At 32.5% G+C, this 22,346-nt stretch overlaps 3 protein-coding genes across 4 annotated transcripts; 2 read left to right on the top strand and 1 right to left on the bottom strand.

Moving 5' to 3' along the window:
• The first annotated feature begins 6,635 nt into the window (after window positions 1–6,635).
• Window positions 6,636–7,604, top strand: LOC110408825 (receptor-like protein kinase-related family protein). The gene has a single exon (XM_021417929.2). The coding sequence runs from the start codon at window positions 6,698–6,700 to the stop codon at window positions 7,466–7,468; it is 771 nt and encodes a 256-aa protein (XP_021273604.1). The 5' UTR covers window positions 6,636–6,697; the 3' UTR covers window positions 7,469–7,604.
• Window positions 7,556–11,113, bottom strand: NS2 (asparaginyl-tRNA synthetase 2). Its single transcript, XM_021417928.2, has 8 exons — window positions 10,623–11,113; window positions 10,283–10,525; window positions 9,603–10,181; window positions 9,108–9,293; window positions 8,937–9,001; window positions 8,687–8,816; window positions 8,514–8,572; window positions 7,556–7,885 (listed from the first exon to the last, which is right to left on the bottom strand). The coding sequence occupies exons 1-8, from the start codon at window positions 11,034–11,036 to the stop codon at window positions 7,702–7,704; spliced, it is 1,860 nt and encodes a 619-aa protein (XP_021273603.1). The 5' UTR covers window positions 11,037–11,113; the 3' UTR covers window positions 7,556–7,701.
• Window positions 11,114–17,007: 5,894 nt separating this feature from the next.
• On the top strand, window positions 17,008–18,283 carry STOMAGEN (stomagen). 2 transcript variants are annotated; one of them, XM_089782456.1, is made up of 4 exons: window positions 17,124–17,194; window positions 17,378–17,423; window positions 17,623–17,693; window positions 17,782–18,283. In XM_089782456.1, the coding sequence occupies exons 2-4, from the start codon at window positions 17,381–17,383 to the stop codon at window positions 17,965–17,967; spliced, it is 300 nt and encodes a 99-aa protein (XP_089638582.1). In that variant the 5' UTR covers window positions 17,124–17,194; window positions 17,378–17,380; the 3' UTR covers window positions 17,968–18,283. The 2 variants fall into 2 exon arrangements, with proteins under 2 accessions (XP_021274748.1, XP_089638582.1); XM_021419073.2 differs by lacking the exon at window positions 17,378–17,423 and having other exon boundaries at window positions 17,008–17,194.
• The last annotated feature ends 4,063 nt before the right edge of the window (window positions 18,284–22,346 follow it).

Raw genomic sequence — 22,346 nt, 5'->3', positions numbered from 1 at the left:
TAAAGGCACTCTTGGCCTAGATCAACCCATAATATGTCCAACCCATTGAAACTCATAACAATCATAATAACACAACTAGAGACAAAATTCTTAAAGTAAAGAGCAACCATAGTTTAAATGATACCACTCATCTCCATCCCTACGTGGGATTATTTTCTTATGCCATTCCATTACCATTAACATGTTATGGGTGCGTTAGACTCCTTCTTTTGCTAAAGTGTCTACCGTCACGTTTGCTTCACGTAGCATATGATGGATTTGCAATTTAGAGATTTATGCAACAAAATTTTCAATGGCAAGCATATGAGCTTTTAGCCTCCACAGCTCAAGTGAATAGTTTTTCAACCAACTCACTACATTGAATGAATCACTCTCCACCATTAGCTCATGGGTGCTTACCCCCTTAGACCCTAGAAATATTACGATAGACTCCATCACTAAGAGTTCTGTCATGTTGGAGACTAAAATGCCAATTGCTTTAGAAAACATGATCTTGATCAACCCATTGTTATCTTGTAGGACCCCATCAATTTCGGCTTCCCTTGGTTTCCTTTTGATGACCGTCAACATTGAACTTCATCAAACCCTCCAGTGAGCAATCCCATGTATCCTTTCTCCTAGGTACTTTTTTTTTCTATGGCTCAACAATGAAACTTGGACATTGCATCACATTCATAATTGAATAATTGGTAGACTTGGTGCTTGCCTTGTGCCACCATACAACTCTTAGCTTGATCAAATAAAATATCTATTTACAATCTTAAGATTTGCCTTAAAATACCATTTCATTTCTATGAATCCATATTGACCAAATTATAGTGTAAAAAGCCATTCTCTATATCTTCATTTGGTCTTGTGGAATGCACATACCCCACCATGCCATCAAGAATGTTGAAGCCTCCTTCAAAGCCACCCACCTTATTCCTTAACTATCACACCACTTACCCCATATTTTTTAAACATCCTTACATTCAAAGAAGAGATGATTCACCGTTTCTATCTCTTTTTTACACAAAAGGCACATGATAGATTCAATGCCAATTAGCCCCCTCTTAAAGAGTTATGCTTTGACAACCATTTTTCCTTTTAGAATAAGCCATATGAAAACTTCCACTTTTGAAGTAGCAATACCAATCCATATAGCTTTCCACATCTTTGACTTTTGGTTTCCAATCCCCATCACTACCCTATAAAAAGACTTAGTTAAGCACAAACTAAGTTCCTTTTCATACTAATTTGTCCACATTATTTTCCTAATAGTGCAATCCTTTAGTACCTCTTGCAAGTTGATCCACTAATGCACCTCCCAATCGAAAAGATCTCTCTTAATCTCAATGTTCCATACCTAGTTGTTCTCTTCTTACTTATCAAACTCTTTCACCTTCCTATTTTTATTTACTGTTAAACTAAACACTTTGGGGAATGAGCTTTTAATATTAAAGTTCTCGATCCATTCCTCACGCTAAAAAGATATCATACCCCCATCACTAATCTCGAAACCTATCTCGACTGTAGTCTATAGGAAGAACTTATTGTTTCTTTCTAGTAAACTTAAGATATTCTTCCAGATAGTCAATGATCTTCTAACTTTACCCATTATCGATAAGAGTTAAGATTTGTCACTCTCGTGTTTTCCACTATCATTCTTTTCGACAAGCTTAAGGGTTGAGTTAGTAGTTTTCTCTTAGTTTTAAAATGTAGTAAGACTTTTTTTTTTCTTGTTAATATTTAGAAGAAATATTACTTTCTTCAATTTTAGATGTTTTTGCAAAAATTTAATTATTATCGCTTAATAAGATATGAAAATACAAAATAAGCCTAACAACATGCTATATTGTTGAACATTTCTAACAATAATAAATGTAAGACACATTCTTACTCTAGAAAAAGAAAAAAAAAGACTCTTTTAAATAAACAAGAACACAACTATTTAATAGTTGGATTAACATGTAAATTTAGGCTTTTCAAAAATCTTGATTGACCTTGAAAATTAATTAAATTAGTAATTATAATTAATATATATCATATATTGGTTGGTCTTGAAGTAATGAGCTAATTTACATTTTTACTCACTTGAATCTAATTATTAAAGACTTATTCTCTTCTTTATTAAAGAACTTTTTATTCTTTTTCTTTTTCAATGCTGGATTGTGTTTCACACTTATTACCCATTTTGATCTAACTATTAAAAACATCTTCTCCTCTTTATTTAAATAACTCTTTATTCTTTTTCTTTTCCAATAGTAGATTGTGTCACACATTTATTATTGTTAAAAATGTCTCATATTTAATTTTATATATATTTTAACTTTTTCTTGAATTATTTTTTTGAATTATTGAATCATATTATATATTCTCTAAAATTTTGAGATTGGCAGAAAGGAATGAGATTGGCAATACATGAGTATACTGCTGAATTTATGAAACTGGCAAAGAAGAATGACCTGAGGGAGACCAAAGGGCAACAAGTTGTTGCCAGGTATCTTGAAGGGTTGAAGTTAGTTATCATAGAAAAGATAAAGGTACAAGTATTGCAAATTTATTGAAAGCACGAAATATTGCTTTAAAGGTTAAAGTGATGTTGCAGGAAAAGAACAAACATGATTATTCTAGCAAAAGTTACAATGGGGATAATTATTGGGCTTTCAACAATAAGAATAAATCAGTTCATGATAGTTCTGCATGTAATGACCAATATAGAGACGAGAAGGCAACTAGAAAGCAAAAAAAGAAGGGTAGAAAGCTGCAAATCCTTATGTCGAACCAACCCTAAGAAAGTATTTCAAATGTAATCAATCTGGTCATAGATTCAATGATTGTTCTCTTAGGAAAGCAATTCATGTGGTGGATCCAAGAAAAGAGGATGATGAGATTTGTAATGATCTAGACGAGGATGATGACGAGTATGAGGATTATGATGATGGCTAGAACTATGTGGTGAGAAGAATGATGTTGTCTCCAAAACATAAGGATAACACTCAACAGAATCAATTATTTCGAACCAAGTGCTCTATCATTAACTATTTATTTGATGTGATTATTGATAGTGATAGTTATAGAATATTATTGGTAAAGATGTTGCGAAGAGTTTGGGTTTTAAAGCCGAAAAACACCCAAATCCATACATTATTAGTTAGATTAAGGCAGCAGAGAAGATTTATGTAACAAAATGGTGTAAGGTACCTTTTTCCACTGGTAAATACAAGGATAAGGTATATTGTGATATTGTGGATATGAATTCTTGTCACTTGTTATTTGGTAGACCTTGACAATTTGATGTTGTAGCATAACATGATGGGAGAAAAAACACCTACAGATTTGAGAAAGATGGCATAAAGTTTACTTTATTGCCAATAAAAGGAAATGTCATAACCAAAGCTTTTAAAATGGAAGGGCAAGCTTTCTGTGCCCTTGTTTTTAAGGGAATGAGATAAAGACTGCTTTTAAGGAGTTAAAAAATGTGCATGCTCTGATTGTGAAGCAGGTTCCATAGGGCTAAGGTGTTCACAAAGATTGATTTTCGTAGTGGATACCACCAAATTTGAATTAGACTTGGGGATAAATAGAAAACAACTTTCAAAATGAAAGAAGGATTGTATGAGTGGCTCGTAATGCCATTTAGGTTGACCAATGCACCTAGCACCTTTATGTGATTGATGAATCAAGTAATGAAACTTTTTATTGGAAAATTCACCGTGGTTTGTTTTGATGATATTTTGATTTATAGTCAATCAGAAGAGGAGAATCTTTTGCATTTGTGGGAGGTACTAACAATCTTGCAAGAAAATAAGCTATATGTGAACTCAAGGAAATGCAACTTTATGACAAATAAGTTATTATCCCAAGGCTATGTAGTTAGTATAGATGGCATTCAAGTGGATGAAAGAAGATTCGAGCTATCAGTGAATGGCCTACCCCAAAAACAGTACTAGCAATCAGAAGTTTTCATGGGTTGGTGACATTCTACAAGTGTTTTATCAAAAATTTTAGTAGTATTGTAGCGCCAATTACAGAGTGCTTGAAAAAAGGGAAATTTTCAATGGAACGAAAAAGCTGCAACCAGTTTTACTGTGCTAAAAGAGAAACTATGTACAATTCCTATTTTAGCATTACTAGAATTTGATACATTATTTGAAGTTCAATGACGCTAGTAGCGTTTGTATAAAAGCTGTTCTTTCACAAAAAAAGAAACCAATAACTTATTTCAATGAGAAGCTTAGTGATGCGAGATATAAGTGGACCACGTTTGACAAAGAATTTTATTTTATTGTGCGTGCTTTGAAGAATTGGAACATTGCTTGGTCGGGTGAGAATTTGTTTTGTACTCGGATCATAGGGCATTGAAGAACTAGAATACCCAAAAGCAAATCAGCAAAGACATGCATGCCAGGTGGTCTTAGCTTCTGTAAAAGTTTCCTTTTAAGTTGAGGCACTAGACGAGAATATAGAATAAAATAGCAGATACATTGAGTAAACGTGCAGATTTGATGGTGACAATGAGACAAGAAGTTGTGGGTTTTGATACATTTAGGGAATTGTATCATATAGATAAGGTTTTCAAGATACATAAGAGAAGTGTATCACAAATCAACTTGTTGAAGATTTTTACATTCATGATAGTTTTCTAATGTGAGGCAACTAGCTTTGCATTCCTAAAACTTCATTGAGAGAAAAGTTGATTAAAGACTTGCATGATGGAGGTCTTGCTGATCATTTAAGTCCTGATAGAACAATTGCTGCTATTGGAGAAAGATATTATTGGCCACATTTAAGAAGGGATGTAACAAGATTTGTGCAACAATGTTTCATATGTAACCATAAAAGGATAGTCCCAAAATACTGACTTGTACATGCCTTTAACTGTTCTAAAAAATATTTGGGAGGATTTAGCCATGGATTTTATGCTTGGATTACCTCGAACACAGAGGGACATGGATTCTATTTTTGTTGTTGTTGATAGGTTTTTTAAGATGGCGCACTTTATCCCTTGCAATAAGACTTCAACTGCAAGCAGAATAGCTAAATTGTTTTTCAAGGAGATTGTTCATTTGTATGGTGTGCCTAAAACCATCACTGTAGATCAAGATAGCAAGTTTCTGGGCCATTTTTGGAGGACTTTGTGAAAGATGTTTGATTCATCCTTGAATTACAATAGCACAGCTCATCCACAATCTGATGGCCAAATTGAATCAGTAAATAGAACCTTTGGTAATTTGATTTGTAGTATTTGTGGAGATAGACCAAAGTAGTGGGATTTTCCATTAGCACAAGCAGAGTTTGCTTATAATAGTGTTGTTCATAATGCCACAAGAAAATTGCCATTTTCTATTATGTACACAAAGTCACCACAATATGCTCTTGACTTGATCAAGTTGCCTAAAGTTTCTGGATTTAATGTAACTGTTGAAAATATGGCTAATCAGTTGCAAGATGTTCAAGCTGAGGTGAAACAAAAATTAGAGCAAGCTAATGCCAAGTACAAGAGAGTTGCAGACCAACATCATAGAAAATAAATTTTTGAAGTAAGAGATCAGGCGATGGTGGTTTTGCGAAAAGAAAGGTTTCTAGTGGGGACTTATAGTAAGCTGCAACCTAAGAAATATGGACCATACCAGATTTTGAAGAAAATCAATGTCAATGCTTATATGGTGGATCTGTCGAACACAATGAAAATTTTCAAAACATTTAATGTAGTGGATATTTACCCATTTTATTCATTAGATGAACCCTTATATTCCGATATAGAGGGGAATGACGTAAATAGTCTAATAGACTAACAAGTAATTTTAATATTTAATATTTTTCTTATTTAGTATTTAGTATTTGAGATTTTTCTTTTAATTTTATTTTACTTGGACAACAAGTAACTATGAGTTTAAGAATTTACTTTTCCTATACTCTAAGGAAGTTTAGGGTAGAATACCTCCTTATTTTAATTTAATTTACTTGTAGTCCAAGTTTAAGTCAAGTAGAATTAGGCTATTATAAATAGTATCTTTAGCCTTAGCTTTTAGACAACTTATTTTTTTTAATTATTGAATAATATTATATTTTCTTTTAAATTTTGAATGTAAGTTTCTGTATTTAAAATTTAATTTCAAATTTTAGAAACTCTATCAAATGCTATTCTTTATTTTCACACTAATTCCTTACATCATTTTCCATAACATGGTCTCATTATAAGCGCTAAGAATATTCATGGCAAAGCGGTTCACAAGAAAGAAGCACAGAGACCTACTGTGCTGCATAAGCTGTAAAATATCTTCATTATCATATAAAGGAGTATGATTAGATTCCAATTGTCCAAGTTGTATTAGGAAACAGTCATTACTTTTGTATCGTGTAGCACCTCTGGAGATTATTATCAGCCCACGAAGCTTCACTATTTGGTGGCAGAGAAACAGAAGGCCATTCTATTGATCGATTTTTAAGTGGGTGATCGTTATCATAGCTTTACCATGCGCTTCGTTAATGGACATTCTTAAACAATCATTTTGGTAAACCTATGGTAATAGACAAACCGGAGAGACTTTCTAGAAAACATGGCCCATGTTTTCCACTTGTTGCGGTGGTTGAAATACAGGGAGTCAAGGATGTCTGCGTTTGAATTCCCACATCGACATCATCTCCCATCCGCAGGACTACTAATAAGAAAGCCTGAAGAGCGGAGGGGATTCGACTTTGCAAGAAACCCGTCATGAAGTTGTTATACATTCTTCTTCTTTCATTGTTTCTAAGCAGTTGCAGGGCTGATCCTTTAGGGAATTTTTGCAATGAAAACACCTTCATAAATAGCACTAGCCCGATATCTGGAAACATTGATCGCTTGTTAGCTGAAGTGGTCCCTAAAACTCCCTTAACTGGTTATATTGCTACTTCCTCTGGTAGAGGCCCTGACAGAGTCTATGGTCTCGCTCAATGCAGAGGAGATGTTAGCAGTAAAGACTGTTCAAGTTGCATACAAGATGCAGCGACGCAAATCCGCCGACTCTGTCCAAATCAATCTGACGCAAGGATTTGGTACGACTATTGCTTTCTACGGTATAGCAAAGAGAATTTTATTGGAGAAGTTGACACATCATTTGGTATATTCTACTATAATGTTGAAAATGTCACAGATCCTCAAAGTTTCAACCAAGAACTTGGAGCTCTGACGAATAAAATTAGATCCGAAGCTGTCATGCCAAAGAACGAAGGGCTTGGGAAAGGTAAGACCAAATTGTCACCATTTGTTACCCTTTATGCATTGGTGCAGTGCACAAGGGACCTATCTGAGATAGATTGTGCTCAATGCCTGGCAATTGCTGTTGGAAATTTCCCTAACTTTTGTGAGAACAGGAAGGGATGCCGGGTCCTATACAGTAGTTGTTATGTCCGGTATGAGCTTTATCCATTTTTCTTCCCAATTGATTCCAATAATGGTACCTCATTTGGCAAAACAGTGATGATAGTTCATCCGAAATCCTAGTGCGATATGCGAAAATCAGTTTGTTCAAAGGATTTGCAAGCTGTATGGTAGTTTCTTTTTATTTAATAATTAATTGCTCAGTTGCATTAGCAACAATAATGATTTGAAGCCATGAGATTAACACATATTCCTCGTGTGTTCATATGTTGCATTTAGTGTATCTGTTTACATTAGTTTGTGTTTATCTGAAACACAAGCATCTCTAAAGTTTTTGACTTTATCAAGACGCGCTCTTAGTTGTTGGCTTTGCCATGACTTCGGGGAAAAGGAATTGCATCTCTAACATCAGTGAGGCCAGTGGTAAGAAGAACCATCTGGTCGAAGCCTAGGCTGAAACCAGAGTGCTTGACTGTTCCATGCCTGCGCAGATCTATATACCATTCATACTGATCTCTTGACAAGTCAAATTCCTTGATCCTGAAATCGAAAAATCCATGGCGGACTATGAGAAATAGTCTTTGCATCAATGAGGACATATTGAGAATACTTAAGCCTCAAGAATAATTTTAAAATTAGAATGGGTTGAAACACAGATTCAGAAGAGCTGGGATCTTGGCAGCCATCGGGTCTTTATGTTTTCACTTACAGCAATATTACCTCTAAAACTACTAGTTCTTTTATGTCACTTAATATATATCCTTTTCCAGAAAAAGGCATTTTCAACCCTCAAAGAATTTTCCATAGTAACTAAAATTATCATATTATCATAGAGGCAATAAAGCTAAAAATGTATCTTGGCCATTCTTCATGAAGTCATTAGCATATATATGATATAGCACTCAATTACAACAGAGCATTAGATCAACAGCCACTGTAACTTCTCTAATTCTCATGACCATGACTTCCTGGAAAATCTCAAGTTGGAGCACTGACCGATAATTGCAGCTTTTATAAATTTAATTGCTAATAATCATGCAAACTAGTTAGTGTTTTGTACTGACGCCAATTTCATTTGAAACCAGAATTTCCCAACATTTATTTAAAAATCATTTGCAGTAGGACTAAAAAAATGGTGCAATGAGACAGTTGTAGAAGGAAGGGTTACCTTGTATTTAGCATGTCAAGGCGCTCTTCATTTTGGCTGCCTGTAATCACTCTTCCAATCTGCATAAAATTTATCCAGCTTTATAACCAATTCTAAACCAGCGAACTTTCTTCAGTGCCAGAAGATGTTTGTTTCAAGATGTTCTTCGCCAAATAAGAAAAATTTAGACTTACCTTGGGTACAACCATCTCAAATGCTGCAACTGTTTTTCCATCATCATTCAAGCGTACATAAAATGGCTTAACTGCTTTGGGATAATCATAAATAATTAAAGGCTTCCGAAAGTGCTCATCAGCCAAGTAGCTGCCATTGGGCAAATGGATAGAGTAAGAACCACTAATAGGAAATGTCTTCACGTCCTATTCTCTTTAGGATATTTGCATTTGACTCTTCTTGCTAGGTTAACAGCCACAATATACATACCTCAGATGTTCTGCTGTTAAAGGGACGCCCCACTGAAGTTGTGTTTCAAATGCCTTATCTGTGACCTGTTGTTGAAGAATGTAAAAAGTTTTGTCGGATAGAAGTTGTTAAAATTATGATTGATATGTTGGCTGGGCTAATATATAGGAAGTACATGTTGTCCGGGTTTACCTTTCTTAAAATTTCCACTGCTTCTCTGTAAGAGATCTTTTCATAAGAACTTGATATCATATATTCAAGACAATGGGTAACATTCTTGTCAATTCTTTTTGTGACAAACTTCATGTCTTCTGAACAGTTATCCAGTGTCCATCTGCAGAGAAATTTGAAATAGTCCTCTGCACATTTCATGGCGTCCTGGAAATTCCAATCAAAGATATCAACGAGATCTTAATATATGGAAAATTCATTCGCATATAAGTTAAATAAGTATTTTTTTTTCTGTTTCAAGATATGTTTAACTCCTACAGATATGTGAAGTATGAAAACCACCAAATTTACATCACCAAAAAGGGAGGAGAAGTATTCCAGAGTCCTGAAGAAACTGAACATTTTCTCATGAAAGATGTGCAGCGGTTAATGATAATGATAATGGAATTGAAATATCTATCTAATGTGACCATGAAACTACATATATGCTTGAGCCTTGAAGAGGCAAAGTCTTACCTCTAAGTCTGAAAAAGCCATTTGGACCTCAACAGTCCACATTTCAGATACATGTTTTGGGGACACTGTTTTATCAGCTCGAAATCTGGGTCCAAATGAGTAAACATGACCAAGGGCACATGCATAGCTCTCCAGATGAAGGTGCCCAGAAACAGTCAAATAACTCTGGCGACCAAAGAAATCTTCATTGAAGTCCACTACATCAGGCTTCACTGCAATTACTGGTTTGGATTTTTCTCGGGCTTCAAGCTGTTGTGCTAGTTCATTTGTTTTCCGCAGATCCTGAAGAGCAGAAAAAAGTGCTTCTCTATTGCTGTCACTTCTCTTGAGTTGTTCGACCATACTAGTTTTGTCCTTTATAGCAGCCTTAACAGTTTCAAGGCTAACATCTTCAACACCGACTGGCTCCTCCTTCTTGCTTGTTTTTTCTAGAAGAGTTGTAACCTGAAACTTTTCACTGAACCCTTCAGAGTCTGTAGTTGTGATAATTGGCACTTGCACATAAAAAAAGCCATGGTTCTGGAAGAATGTCTGGGTTGCGAAATTTAGGGCGCTGCGAATTCGTGTAACAGATGCCACCTGCAATGTAAAACATAGTAATTAAAGAGTACATTAGGTTCAATTTTAAGGTATTTTTCTTGAGAGAATGTCCAAAAAATAGCAATGGTTGCAGAGATTACTGTAGTTGTCCTAGGACGAATATGAGAATAATCCCTTAAAGAATCAAGCGGTAATCTTTTCCTTGTCAGAGGATACTTATCCTGCTCTACTGGCCCAACATGAAGAATTTTCTCTACTTTAAGCTCAATTGTATGTTTTCCGTGAGCTGATGGTTTTTCCAGAACACCTTGCGCTAATATACATGTTCCAGTTGGTAGGATCTGGCCTGCAGACACTGGAACTATGGCTGAATCTATCACAACCTGAAAATTTTCTAATACTAATTAGGAATTTGCATAATCAAGCAATCAGCGTAATCACTTCAGAAAACGGGAAAAACAGTTCAAGGTTGGAGAGTACCTGAAGACTTGAAACACAAGAGCCGTCATTAATTTGTAAAAAAAATATGGAAGGAAGACGCGGTATAGGAATCAAAGACTCCAGCTTTTCTCTAACAGCAGGGGAACTAGCAGAACCACCCAAAACCCTGATGATAGTCCTGAAAAACGGGATTCGAGATTGAATAATTTCCGCACAGCTTACATCTTTAGGCCCTGGCGAAGCGGGGAGAGCATCGGCTGCAGCCGGTGGCGATGCGACAGGTTCCTTTTTCACCTCCTTGGAAGATTTCACCCACCCTCCAATCACCATTGTCTTACCGATCAACCCCATCTTGGTATCACTACCTTCCAATATAGTTTTCAACATCACCCGGTTCGAGTACATCAATGGCATCAAAGGGGAACTGGTAATCTTTGGTTCTTGAGACTCCATTTTTTGTTAGGAAAAGAAACGGAAGATGTGCTGAAACAGGGAGGAAACGAAAGGAGGTTTGTTAAGGTTTCAGAGTTTGCAATGATAATAGGCAACGGCATGGTCGTTGGTGATGATATAGAGGGAGAAAAAGGGTGCTTTCCTTTGAGGAGGAAGAGAATGGGAAGGGAGGGAAAGGGATTGTTTGCCTGCATTGACATGTTTTTCTGTGTGTGAATGGAAGCAGTGAAGGGCAGAAATAGGAGAGAAAGAGTTGAGGGCAAGGTTAGGTATACCTTGTAAAGTTGGGTATTCGCGGGAACTTGCAAGCTTCAACTGTTCTACGAGCAAAAATGGGAAGCTACTTGTAAGGGAATTCAAATCATATAAAAGTTATTGTTTCTGTGGAGACTAGATATTCTACGGGCCAAAAACTTGATTGGCTAGTCCAAAGTTGAGCTCCATTAGACTTTAGGTTTATAAATTGTTACGCTTTTTTTTTTCTTTTGTGTTTTTGTCCTTTGGTTTTGTTTCATAAGGAAAAAAAAACACATTTCAATACAAAATAATAAAGTTTTTTAAGATTATTATGTTAAACATTTTCAATAATAATAGTAAAAAAACGAAAGAAAGTTTTTTAACAATTGTGTTTATTCAAGCAATTATATTTATTCAAATAATGATATTTGTTCAAACAATTATATGATTATTCTGAAGATTATATCTGTATAAAGAGACATTTATTTGCCTATAAAAAGACCTTTTGATTTTTTGAAAATGTATCAAATAGAAATAATTTGCCATCAGTCAGTCTCTTCACATTTTTCAAATACTTCTAAGATTACTTTTCATTCTGTTTTGTTGTTGAAAACTTTACAAGAGTTTGATTTCGTCATTTCAAAATACAGTCAATCATTAAATTTCATCTTTTTTACACACTTAACGACGGGTACAAATAAAATCTTAAGAAAAGTCACATAGATATGTACCTTGAAGCCTTTTCCTAATAATTTTGTTTTTCCAATCTTGTATCCCAACAATCTAAAGGTTTTATTTTGGTTTAACAATAGTTGTTGTAAGTGGAATAATAAGGGAATTTGGCCTTTGACTTGGCGAAATTGAAACAATTTTATGTTGATAAAGAAAATGACAATTTAAATGGTTTTTCACCCAATTATTAGGTAGTTTTCTTTCCTTTATTGAATTGATTTGTATGAATTGTTTAAATTCTTAATTGTTTCATTTTTTTAATAGAGCTATGCCGTTACAATTATGTATCGATTACAATTAAGCATAAGATGGTTGATAATAAACTTATAATTTGCTAAAGTTGAAAGGATTTTTGATAACTTCAAACTTTGTAAAATGAATTTGCATGAATTTATTGTTATGTCTTTGAACTTTGATAAATTCTCATCACCATGGAAAATTTTCAAGAGAACCTCAATACATAAAAAGAAGATTTGTCTCTTGAAGAGCTTGCCACTCATCTTCAAATTGAAGAGAATATCCCAAAGAACATGAGAAAGACTCATATGTCAAATGTTCATGAGATGGAGAAAGGATAATCCAGCAAATCCACAAAGAATAAAGAACTTCTTGCTAATGCATAAAGATTCAAGAAAGAAAAAAGTGCATGTTACCATTATGAAGAACCATGCCTTAACGAGAGAGTGTTACTTTTTCAAGAAGAAAAATGCGTTAGTAACAACAAGATAAAATTTTGTTGCAATAATTTTGAAATTAATGTCGTGGAAGACAATAAGACATAGTTGATTGGTTCTAATGCTACAAAGTATGATTGGGAGGACAAATTCATTTTGTCCAATGGATAGGTATTTGTGGAAAAGGGTTATGTGAGTAAAGGCATCTTCATAATCATTTTATTAAAAATTAAAATAATAAAATGATTGTTTTTACTTACATAATTTCTTGGTTTTCTGCATCATAGTTTAAGGCATGTTAATTAAAAAAGAATGCTTGCTATGTCTAATTTGGAATTGATTCAAAATATTGATAACATTGTAGAAAAATGTAATACTTGCATAGCAAATATTCTTTTGTAATTAGAAATTTTAAAATGCTTGAATTGGTACATAAAATTGTATATGAATTGAAGCATAATATTTTAAGCTATGAAAATTTGTATAATATTATGCACCAATTAAGCTTGCATGTTTATATTAGAAATTTTTTAACGTTAGAATTGTTCTGAATGCTTGAATTGGTGCATAATATTTCTATATGATTTGCATAGACCCTATTTAGGAGGGGAGAGATATTATGAGCTTTTTCTTAATAGTTACTTAGAATTTTGTTATGTTTATTTGTTACATTCTAAAGATGAAGTGCTTGATAAATTTACGATTTATAAATACAAAGTTGAATTGCATTGTAAATCTTTTATCAAGTATTTAAAATCGGATACAAGTGAAAAATATTATAATCCAAGTTATTTTGAATTCACCGTTATAATTCATCAAACTTTAGCACTTTGATAAAATGAACTTAAACAAGAACCAAAACTATGGCATCAAAAAACTTGATAAAATTATTTTGAGCCAATGGCTATAAAATAAATGAGTTTGATAAGTGAAAATATATAAAAAAATTCCAAAATGGTAAAGAGTTATAATTACTATTACGTGGATGATGTGCTAATATTTAATGCAAATTTAAAACAAGTTGAGAAGACAAAGAAGATTTTTATTTAATTGTTTTGCAATGAAAGATATGAGTGTAGTAGATGTAATCTTAGGAATTAAAATATTCTATAATAAAAATAACATAATTTTGTCAAAATTGTATAAATGTGCTCAAAAAGTTTGATTTTAATGATTGCATACTAGCAATTACACCTATGTATTTTCAAATTAAATTGGTATCTAATGTTGGTAGGACGATTAATCAATTGCCATACACAAAAATAATTGATTGTTTAATATATGCAAGGACGTAAACAAAGCCAAACATAGCGGTTCTTATTGGAAAATTATATTGGTACAAAAGTCATCCAAGAAACTTGCATTGGTAAATCATAAATACAATAAGTAAGTAGTTAAAAAAAATCAATTATGGATATCTATTAGGATATCTGTTATAAGGAATATCTATGTGTACTAGAAGAATATTTAAATACTAACAAATTACAAATATAAAAATTTCATATTTCTACAAGCGGTTGGATCTTTATGTTTAATGGTAGTACTATTTCTTGAGATTTCAAAAAAGAAACATGTATAATACATCTTACCATGACTGTCTAATTTATAACATTGACTACTACCACTAAAAAAGCTAATGATTAAAGAACTTACTATATGATATACTTTTATGACCTAAACTAATTTTTATCCTTAACAAAATGGGAAGCTTGTTCAGAATGTAAAGCCAAGTCATAAAAGCATGCTTAGGAATATTTAAAGGATACTATATCAATTTGTGTCAGGCAACTTTAATTTTTTATGATATGCTCTTTTACTTTACTTTGATTCTATAGTTATATTTTGAATTAAAAAATAATTAATATATAACAATATCAATTAAACGAAATTTAAATTAATTGAATGATAATATACACTTTATTTGTTGAACCTTGAAATTCTAGATGTGATGGTGTCTTTACACTCAAAACTTCTTCTGTTCTCTCCAACTCAAAATTAAACGAAAAGAACACAAAAGAAAATCAAAATTTCGATTAAAAACATACTTGGAATTGTTATACTAACTTGTCATTTTCTAACACCTGAAAAGGTGCAAAATATAGTCCACAGTGTGATAAATAAATTCTCCATTTGATAGCAAAACCGTGGGCATTATTTTATTTTTGTAGTATCATCTTGAATCAAAAGATTTTTACAATTTCATGTTTTATCATTTGAACTAAGAATGCCCAACAAAAATTTACTTTTGACTTCAGTGTTAGAATATGAAGTGAGCCTAACTAAATGGGCTAGTTATCCCAACCCAAAGTGCTTACGGCTTACGAGGTCCATAGTCCAGACTCCAGACCATCTTTACCAAAGTTTAGATTTAAGGTTTTCTACTTTTTGTAAAGGAGGAGAATGCCTCTAGGCCTCAAGATCCTTGCTCCCGAACTGTGGGCCAAGAAAAAGAACCCAGAAACATTATAATACTTATTAAACTATGCCCCGTCTTGGCCCAATCCTGATAAAAAGTTTTACTAATTTACTTCTCCAATTAAAGCAAGGAGTACAAAGACACAGAGAAAAAGATCAAGACAGAACAGAAAATCACTAAATAGGACGGAAAAACAAAATGTTACTGCTTTAAAAAATTTGAATAAAGTTTTATTACGTTTAATCAAGTTTTATATTTTTAGTATGGATAAAAATGATCTTTGTGATTAACGGTTGAATAATAATCATTAGTCAAAATGTCACTTGTTATTTTTATATCACGTGGCATTGGCTTGGAAAGTGAAAAAATTGTGTGACCATGTTATCATATTTCATTATCATCCAATATAACATGTTCGTATACTGTATTAATATCAAGTGATATACTTAACTCAAAATAAAAATATAAATATTTAATTGAATATAATGGAGGGAATAAGAATTTATCTAAATTTTTATAAATAGTTTAGAAACTTTTTAAAATATTATACCTTTATTATTTATGATGAGTTTCGTATAAACCTTAAAAGAAAGAGAAATGTCAATATAAGAAAAAAACACAACATTATTAATGTATAGGTCATTCATTATATACCCTAGTACCTTTTATTTTGTCATATAATTTTCACTAACTATTCATTTAAGAAAGCTAAGGTTTTAAAGGAGGTATTAAATTGTTTGATAGGTGGATCTCATATAGCTGTAAAAATGTTAAGACAAAACTATGGTCTAAAGTTTTAATTTCTTTCACCAAAATGAAAGTGGTATTTATGTTATGATAATTTTCAAAAAAAAAAAAAGACAAAAAAAAGAACAAGAAGGAATCCTACAGTACAGAAAATTTTCAGGCAAAAAGGAACCCTTTTGACCAAGTTACTGACAATCTATGTATGATGGGAAAGAAAAAGTATGCAATAATACAATCTCAATGCTCTGAAGTCTATATATATATATATCTCATGGTGCTTGTCCCTGATGCGATCATGACAACAATATACAAATGAAATTCTTCTCATGTCTTCACAAGAAAAAAAAAAAAAAAAAAAAAAGAATTCTTTCTGATGGAAAAAGCAAGAGGAGGCAGAGACGGGTAAGACGTGGAAGAAGTACCCTGAGAGGAAAGTGCAGCCACAGGCCACAGCACATGCCTGGCCTCTCACCCATGGTTCACCACCCTCGCTAAACACTTTAGATTATTCGTCACATGTATGGAGGCAGTGATTTTGACGATTGCCTAAATACAGAAGACGTGTCATTAGAGATGGAAATTTTGGTTTATCTGCTTAAGAAAAGAAGATCTGAATTATGAATCTCAGTGCAATGGTTTTGGGTGGGGCTGCAAAAGGATTCATCATTTCCCATGTCTGAATCTTTATTTCATTTTTAATTTGTTGAAAATTGTCGATGCACATATTTTAAACTGTGGAGTAGGACACTGAGGTCCATTGATCAAATAATGTAAGGGAATCATTTTTTCTATGAGTATTGTTTCCATATTCATCCAGGGATTGTACATGGATCTGAACCGTTCCCAACCCTGGAATTGCTAGATGCTTCTTTAGGTGGGTGCGTACGTCCATTCATCCAAGGGAAAACAAATAAAAATGATTTCCCAACCGTAGACCAAAAGCAAATGAGTTCCCCACACCCGTCTCAAATTTCCCTTTTACCCCAACCGAAATATCAAAGTAATTCAAGCCTTCTTTGAACAAAATGAAACAAGAGCAATGGGCATTTTTGTAACTCCAAAGGTCAATCTACTGCTCCCCTGGTTTAGCCCCCAAGAAGCAATCTGTCGGTCTGGGTGTTTGGGACCTCTTATGTGTGCACCTCTGAGTGACCAAGAGATTTGCCAGTTTATCTCTTATGGTCATTAATTGACCACAATTCTCTCTCTGTCTCTCCTTCTCTCTCATTTATCCTTTATATATATCACCTTCTAAGTTTACACCAATGCAAAGGGGAGAATGGCCAACATTCAAACAAGCTACTTACTTTTGCTACTCTTCACCTTCTTCCTTGCCGCACATGTAATGCAAGGTCATAGTCAGGCTCTAGCTGTTCCTTTCCTTGTTTTCAAATCATCTTTCCATTGCCCATAATATGGTCCTTCACACTGCACATCTTTCTTTCTTTCTTTCTTTCTTTTTTGCTTCCACGTCTAGTGCTTCTCTTATTAATCCTCCTACTCCTAACAGATTTCTGACTGCGCTTTTAATGTAGGAAATGCATTTCCATAGCTTGACAGGAAGCTTTAAATCATTAATAGGTTCTTAAATTTTACTTGTTTTTTTTCCTTACACCAACTATTTGGTCTGAGAAGAGTTTTGCATTTCCCTTCTGTTAACAAAATTCTAGTAGTTCTATGTATAAAACAGGGATTTTTCTTCTTTTTGCTTGCTAAATAAAGTCGCATTTGACTTTTTTTTTTCCTTGCCACATTTTGGTTAATTGTTACAATTTTGCAGGATCCAGAACTCATGTAATACTTCCTAATTTCCAACAAGGGGTCTCTCATTCTTCTCCATTGCATTTGCAGGTGAGGATACATCAAAAGCACTGCTACTATTTGCTTAACTTACTCTATGATTTAAGTCTTTCTAACTAAAACAGTTTTGAGGCAACAGGGCACCAACGAAGCAAAGACGAATAGAAATTCAAGGAGATTGATGATTGGATCCACAGCGCCCACCTGCACTTACAATGAATGTAGAGGATGCAAATACAAATGTAGAGCTGAACAAGTTCCGGTAGAAGGAAATGACCCAATCAATAGTGCATATCACTACAAATGTGTTTGCCATAGGTCATAAAACAAATATGTAGTAGGTTGAGTGGAGTAGACGTGTGTGGTGTATTTTGCACTAGCTTCAGGAGAACTTAAAAGTCCAGATTTGTTTTATATCCAAATACTATTTGGTCTCTGCAGTTTTATGGATTGTGAAGAGTGTCCAGGTTAGCTGTTCTGATTTCCTTTTGGCACAGCAGGAATTTCCTGCTATATGGTTATCGTGCAAGCTTCTTGAGGGAAAGTGTATCATTAATTTCTTCTTGGCATGTTAAAGTTGAAGTAGGAAATTTCTTGTTATATAAAGGTCTATAAGTTCATTTAAGAGATATCAAGTAGTAGTTGCCTTAATTTGCTTCTTTTTCTTTTATCATTTTTTGTACAATCAAGCTTACTGGCGTGGATAGATTCCTGTTTAGACTATTTCTGATTCATACACATAAGACATGGAACAAGGTTTGCAACTGTGTGCAATAGTTTGCCCGTTTTGTCAACTTGATCAACTTTATATCCTAGGGGCAGATACATTGAGTTTTAGTTTAGTACTACCATGTTATATTTTCACCCTTAATTATTGACCATCTACTTATTTGTTTTTCCCGCATGGGTTGGGCCCATTTGGGCCCTCTTTGCATTAAAGCAACATGAAGCAAAAGAGGAAAGAATAACCTGAAACCCCATATAGAAACAACTTCAGGTCATTGGGGTTATAGCTTTCACATAGTTGCATCCAATGTACATTCCCAATATTCCTTCCTTGTTTTGCTCAATGTGAAGCAATTTTTTGCATTTTCTTTCTGTTGCGAACAAAACAACAAGGTGACTGTTGAGAGACACTCAGCAAATTCATGAGATATGCTGTTAGGGTTTCTTCCAATGGAGGACTTGACGGAGGTCTAAGAGTTTTTGAAGTGAGGCTCTGCCTCTGCAAGTTGGCATGTGGCAGTGGTCCCAAATATTAAAACATAAGCTACCAAAAAATCACATGGGCAACTTTTTATTTTGAATCCATTCAATTGCTCAAAATGGCAGAACTGAAACTAACAAAGAAGCCAGAAGCTCATGAGGAAGGGGAGGCCCCATTTTCTACTCATACAGAAACAAGCAAGACCCGCCAACATTTATATGCTTGATTGCTTTCGGCTTTCTTGTAGATCTGAGAATATTCTGGTGACTATTTCACATAGAGTTGCAGTACCAATACTGTAACGCTTTTGTGGGCCTATGGCTCTGGTTAGCACATTTACCTGCACATTCATGAATCTTATTCATACCTCCAAATCAGCATGACAATATTCCAGTACAGTTTCATAAAGAACCTTAAATGCAATGGAGATCTTTTAACTGATATTTTCAAGGGTTGGTGTCCTTTTGTCTTGTCCTTGTGCCAAGTCTATTTTATTATGGTGAAAATTAAATGAAAAACATTTGTTGATTTCATTATCCCTCTTGTTATTAGTACTTATTGCCAAGGAAGCAGCATTACAGTTTCATATAGAGAAAAATAAGAAAAACAAAATGGTGGAACAACATTCTAATTGCTGTCATTATTCATTCATATTATACCAATTTTACAGCCGAGACAGTGAATTTTGGTTGTTAGGTACATTTTTAGCAGTGTAATACAAATTAAGCTAATCTAAATTTACAAGAAATATGAGAAAAACTGAAGTAAGTTAATACAAAAAAGTCAACACTAGTCCATCTTTATTTGTCTTCCACTAAACTTTGCATCGGTGAGCAGTAACAAAGTCATATGAACATTTCAAAATACTCCAAAATGGCGTCAAAACTGTTTTCAAGATGAGCTCAAGTTCAACATTCCTACTTGAGATTAGCTTTTGATATTTAATGTAAATAAGCAAACAACTTTCCTTTTGAATTCAATAAAAATATCAACAAAATCAAAATTCAAAAGAATTGAAATCTAAATTTTGTTTTTAAGAAAAAATCAAAAAAATTTGACTGAAATTAAATTTGCAGTTCCCATTTACCCTAACAAACGTGCTCTAAAAATTAAAAAAAATAATTTTTGATCATCTAAAAATCAAAGGAATTATTACCGTTATTTTTTATTTTAAAAAAATATTTTATAAAAATCACATATTTTGACCACTTTCAAATTTAGAAAAATTCTCTGCTTCAAATGTGACAGGCAACAAAAAGTGTCAACAATTCTTTTAGAAGGTTCAATCTAAGTTTGATATTCAAAACATGTAATCTATATACTCACCTAAGAATTTTTTAATTTATCATCTTACTCAATGTGGGATTTCACAAAATACCACATGATCATATTGTTATGGCAAATTAGCATATCGTGTCATAATCAATTATGATATGTCAAAATGTCACATCATAATCAATTATGATATTTTAATATACCACATTAATATCATGTAATATAAAATAATAAAAAATATTTTGATTAAGTTAATCATTAGTTATAAAAGTTTATTTGACTCAAAATAAAAAATATAAAAATTTATTTAACTCAAAATAAAAATATAAAAATTTGATTGAACGTAATAAAAGTATAAAAACTTATTTGAATTTTTTAAAATAATTTAAGAATTTTTTTGTATATTATGTTAAGAAAAATTGTGATTTGACATCCGAAATTCACTTTTTCTTCATCATGATACCCAATTGACTAATCAATCTTGATCCCTTACCATCAACAACCTAAATGCCAACAGAAATTCCAACCAATTGTCTAAGCAAGAAATTTTTTAAAAAAAAGAACAAAACAAAACTAGTCTTATTGTACTACAACTAGACTTGAGAGAAACATGTTGAAACTTTTTCGAAAGAATTCCAATCCAAAAAACATGCATACTACTTTCAAGTTGGAACAACAAATAATACAATTAATTTTGCTCCTAACACCCAACAAAATTCCTACTCCACCTTTTTTGTCTATTCATACTCCCAAGAACTAACCAACTTCTTCTTAGGAATTTCAAGCTTAGTTATGCCTGATGACTCCTGAAGACTAATCAACTTCTTCTTTGGAATTTCGAGCTTAGTCAAGAACAAGCATAAAAAGACATTCATTGACTTAGAAAAAAATGGTTACAAAGAGTGACCCAAAAACTTAGAGTATCCAACAAAAAATAGACCCACACACAGAGTAGACTCCTTCGCAAAATCTCAGAACAAACATGAAAAGATCAAAGTAAACGGCTAGGAAAAATATTTAGAAAAGAATAGAAAAACAACTTAAAATTCTTTCTTAATTTTCAAAATAAAAACACTATGCATTTACCTGAAATGACAAGATATTATTTTAGCACTAAAGCACCGTGCACCACTGCAACAATTGGCTAAAAGGGGAAAGGAAAGGAAATTGCGGAGAGAAAATAAGGTATATATATTTAGGGTTTAGGCTGCTGCCTGCAGTAAAGAAAAGTGTAAAGCCGCACCATTTTAGTCTTTTAGGCGAATTAGGGTATTATCTATTCTTTATTATATTATGTTATCTTATATTTATTTCTTAGTTTTATCTTATCTTATCTTAAATGAAAAATTAAGACAATAAATATAATGTAAAACTTTTATATCTTATATGATTATCTAGTCTTTATTTATATATAGTAGATAAGTCATAAGTGGGAAGTAAATAGATATAAAATACTAAATCAAATTAAAATAGTTGAAAAGATAATTAAAGTTACTTCAAGAAAAATTAAACGTAAATTAAGGAAAAATATTATATGTTGCTTCCAAAAGGTTAAAGTATTTATTAAACAAAAAAATGATATGAAATTTGCATCATAGTTCAAGTAATATAAATTCATTTTACATATATTAGTTTACAAATTACAAGTTCAATTAATGTAAAAATTTTATATATTTAAATTTATATCATAGTTCAAGTAATATAAATTTAGTTTACATTTGTTAGTTTACAAGTTCAACTAATATAAAAATTTTATATATTTAACGTTAGCATCATAGTTCGAATAACATAAATTTATTTGATATTTGTTAGTTTACAAGTTCAACTAATATAAATATTTTATATATTAAGTTCGTATCATAGTTCAAGTAATATAAATTAATTTTACATTTATTAGTTTATAAGTTTAACGACTATAAAAATTTGATATATTTAAGTTTGCATCATAGTTCAAGTAATATAAATTTATTTTATATTTATTAGTTTACAAGTTCAACTAATGTAAAAATTTTACATATTTAAATTTGCATCATAGTTCAAGTAATATAAATTTATTCTATATTTATTAGTTTACAAGTTCAACTAATATAAAAGTTTTATATATTTAAGTTTATATCATAATTTAAGTAATATAAATTTATTGTACATTTGTTAGTTCACAAGTTCAACTAATATAAAACTTTATATATTAAGTTTGCCTCATAGTTCAAGTAATATAAATT

The sequence above is a fragment of the Theobroma umbraticum genome, unplaced genomic scaffold, assembly GCF_002168275.2.
Source record: "Theobroma umbraticum cultivar Fairchild unplaced genomic scaffold, ASM216827v3 scaffold_44.0, whole genome shotgun sequence".
NCBI classification, from domain to species: Eukaryota; Viridiplantae; Streptophyta; class Magnoliopsida; order Malvales; family Malvaceae; genus Theobroma; species Theobroma umbraticum.
Note: the sequence above shows the minus strand (reverse complement) of the source record. Positions and strands in the feature narration are given on the sequence as shown.

What these genes read in the sequence shown, in the direction of transcription:
- LOC110408825 (XM_021417929.2), top strand. Translation starts at nt 6,698, where the DNA reads ATGAAGTTGTTATACATTCTTCTTCTTTCATTGTTTCTAAGCAGTTGC.
- NS2 (XM_021417928.2), bottom strand. Translation starts at nt 11,036, where the DNA reads ATGGAGTCTCAAGAACCAAAGATTACCAGTTCCCCTTTGATGCCATTG. An exon ending in TGGCTTTTTCAGACTTAGAG is followed by an intron (nt 9,294 to 9,602) that starts GTAAGACTTTGC and finishes TGGAATTTCCAG; the next exon opens with GACGCCATGAAATGTGCAGA. An exon ending in TTAACAGCAGAACATCTGAG is followed by an intron (nt 8,817 to 8,936) that starts GTATGTATATTG and finishes GCCCAATGGCAG; the next exon opens with CTACTTGGCTGATGAGCACT.
- STOMAGEN (XM_021419073.2), top strand. Translation starts at nt 17,122, where the DNA reads ATGGCCAACATTCAAACAAGCTACTTACTTTTGCTACTCTTCACCTTC. An exon ending in TGCCGCACATGTAATGCAAG is followed by an intron (nt 17,195 to 17,622) that starts GTCATAGTCAGG and finishes ACAATTTTGCAG; the next exon opens with GATCCAGAACTCATGTAATA. An exon ending in CTTCTCCATTGCATTTGCAG is followed by an intron (nt 17,694 to 17,781) that starts GTGAGGATACAT and finishes TTGAGGCAACAG; the next exon opens with GGCACCAACGAAGCAAAGAC.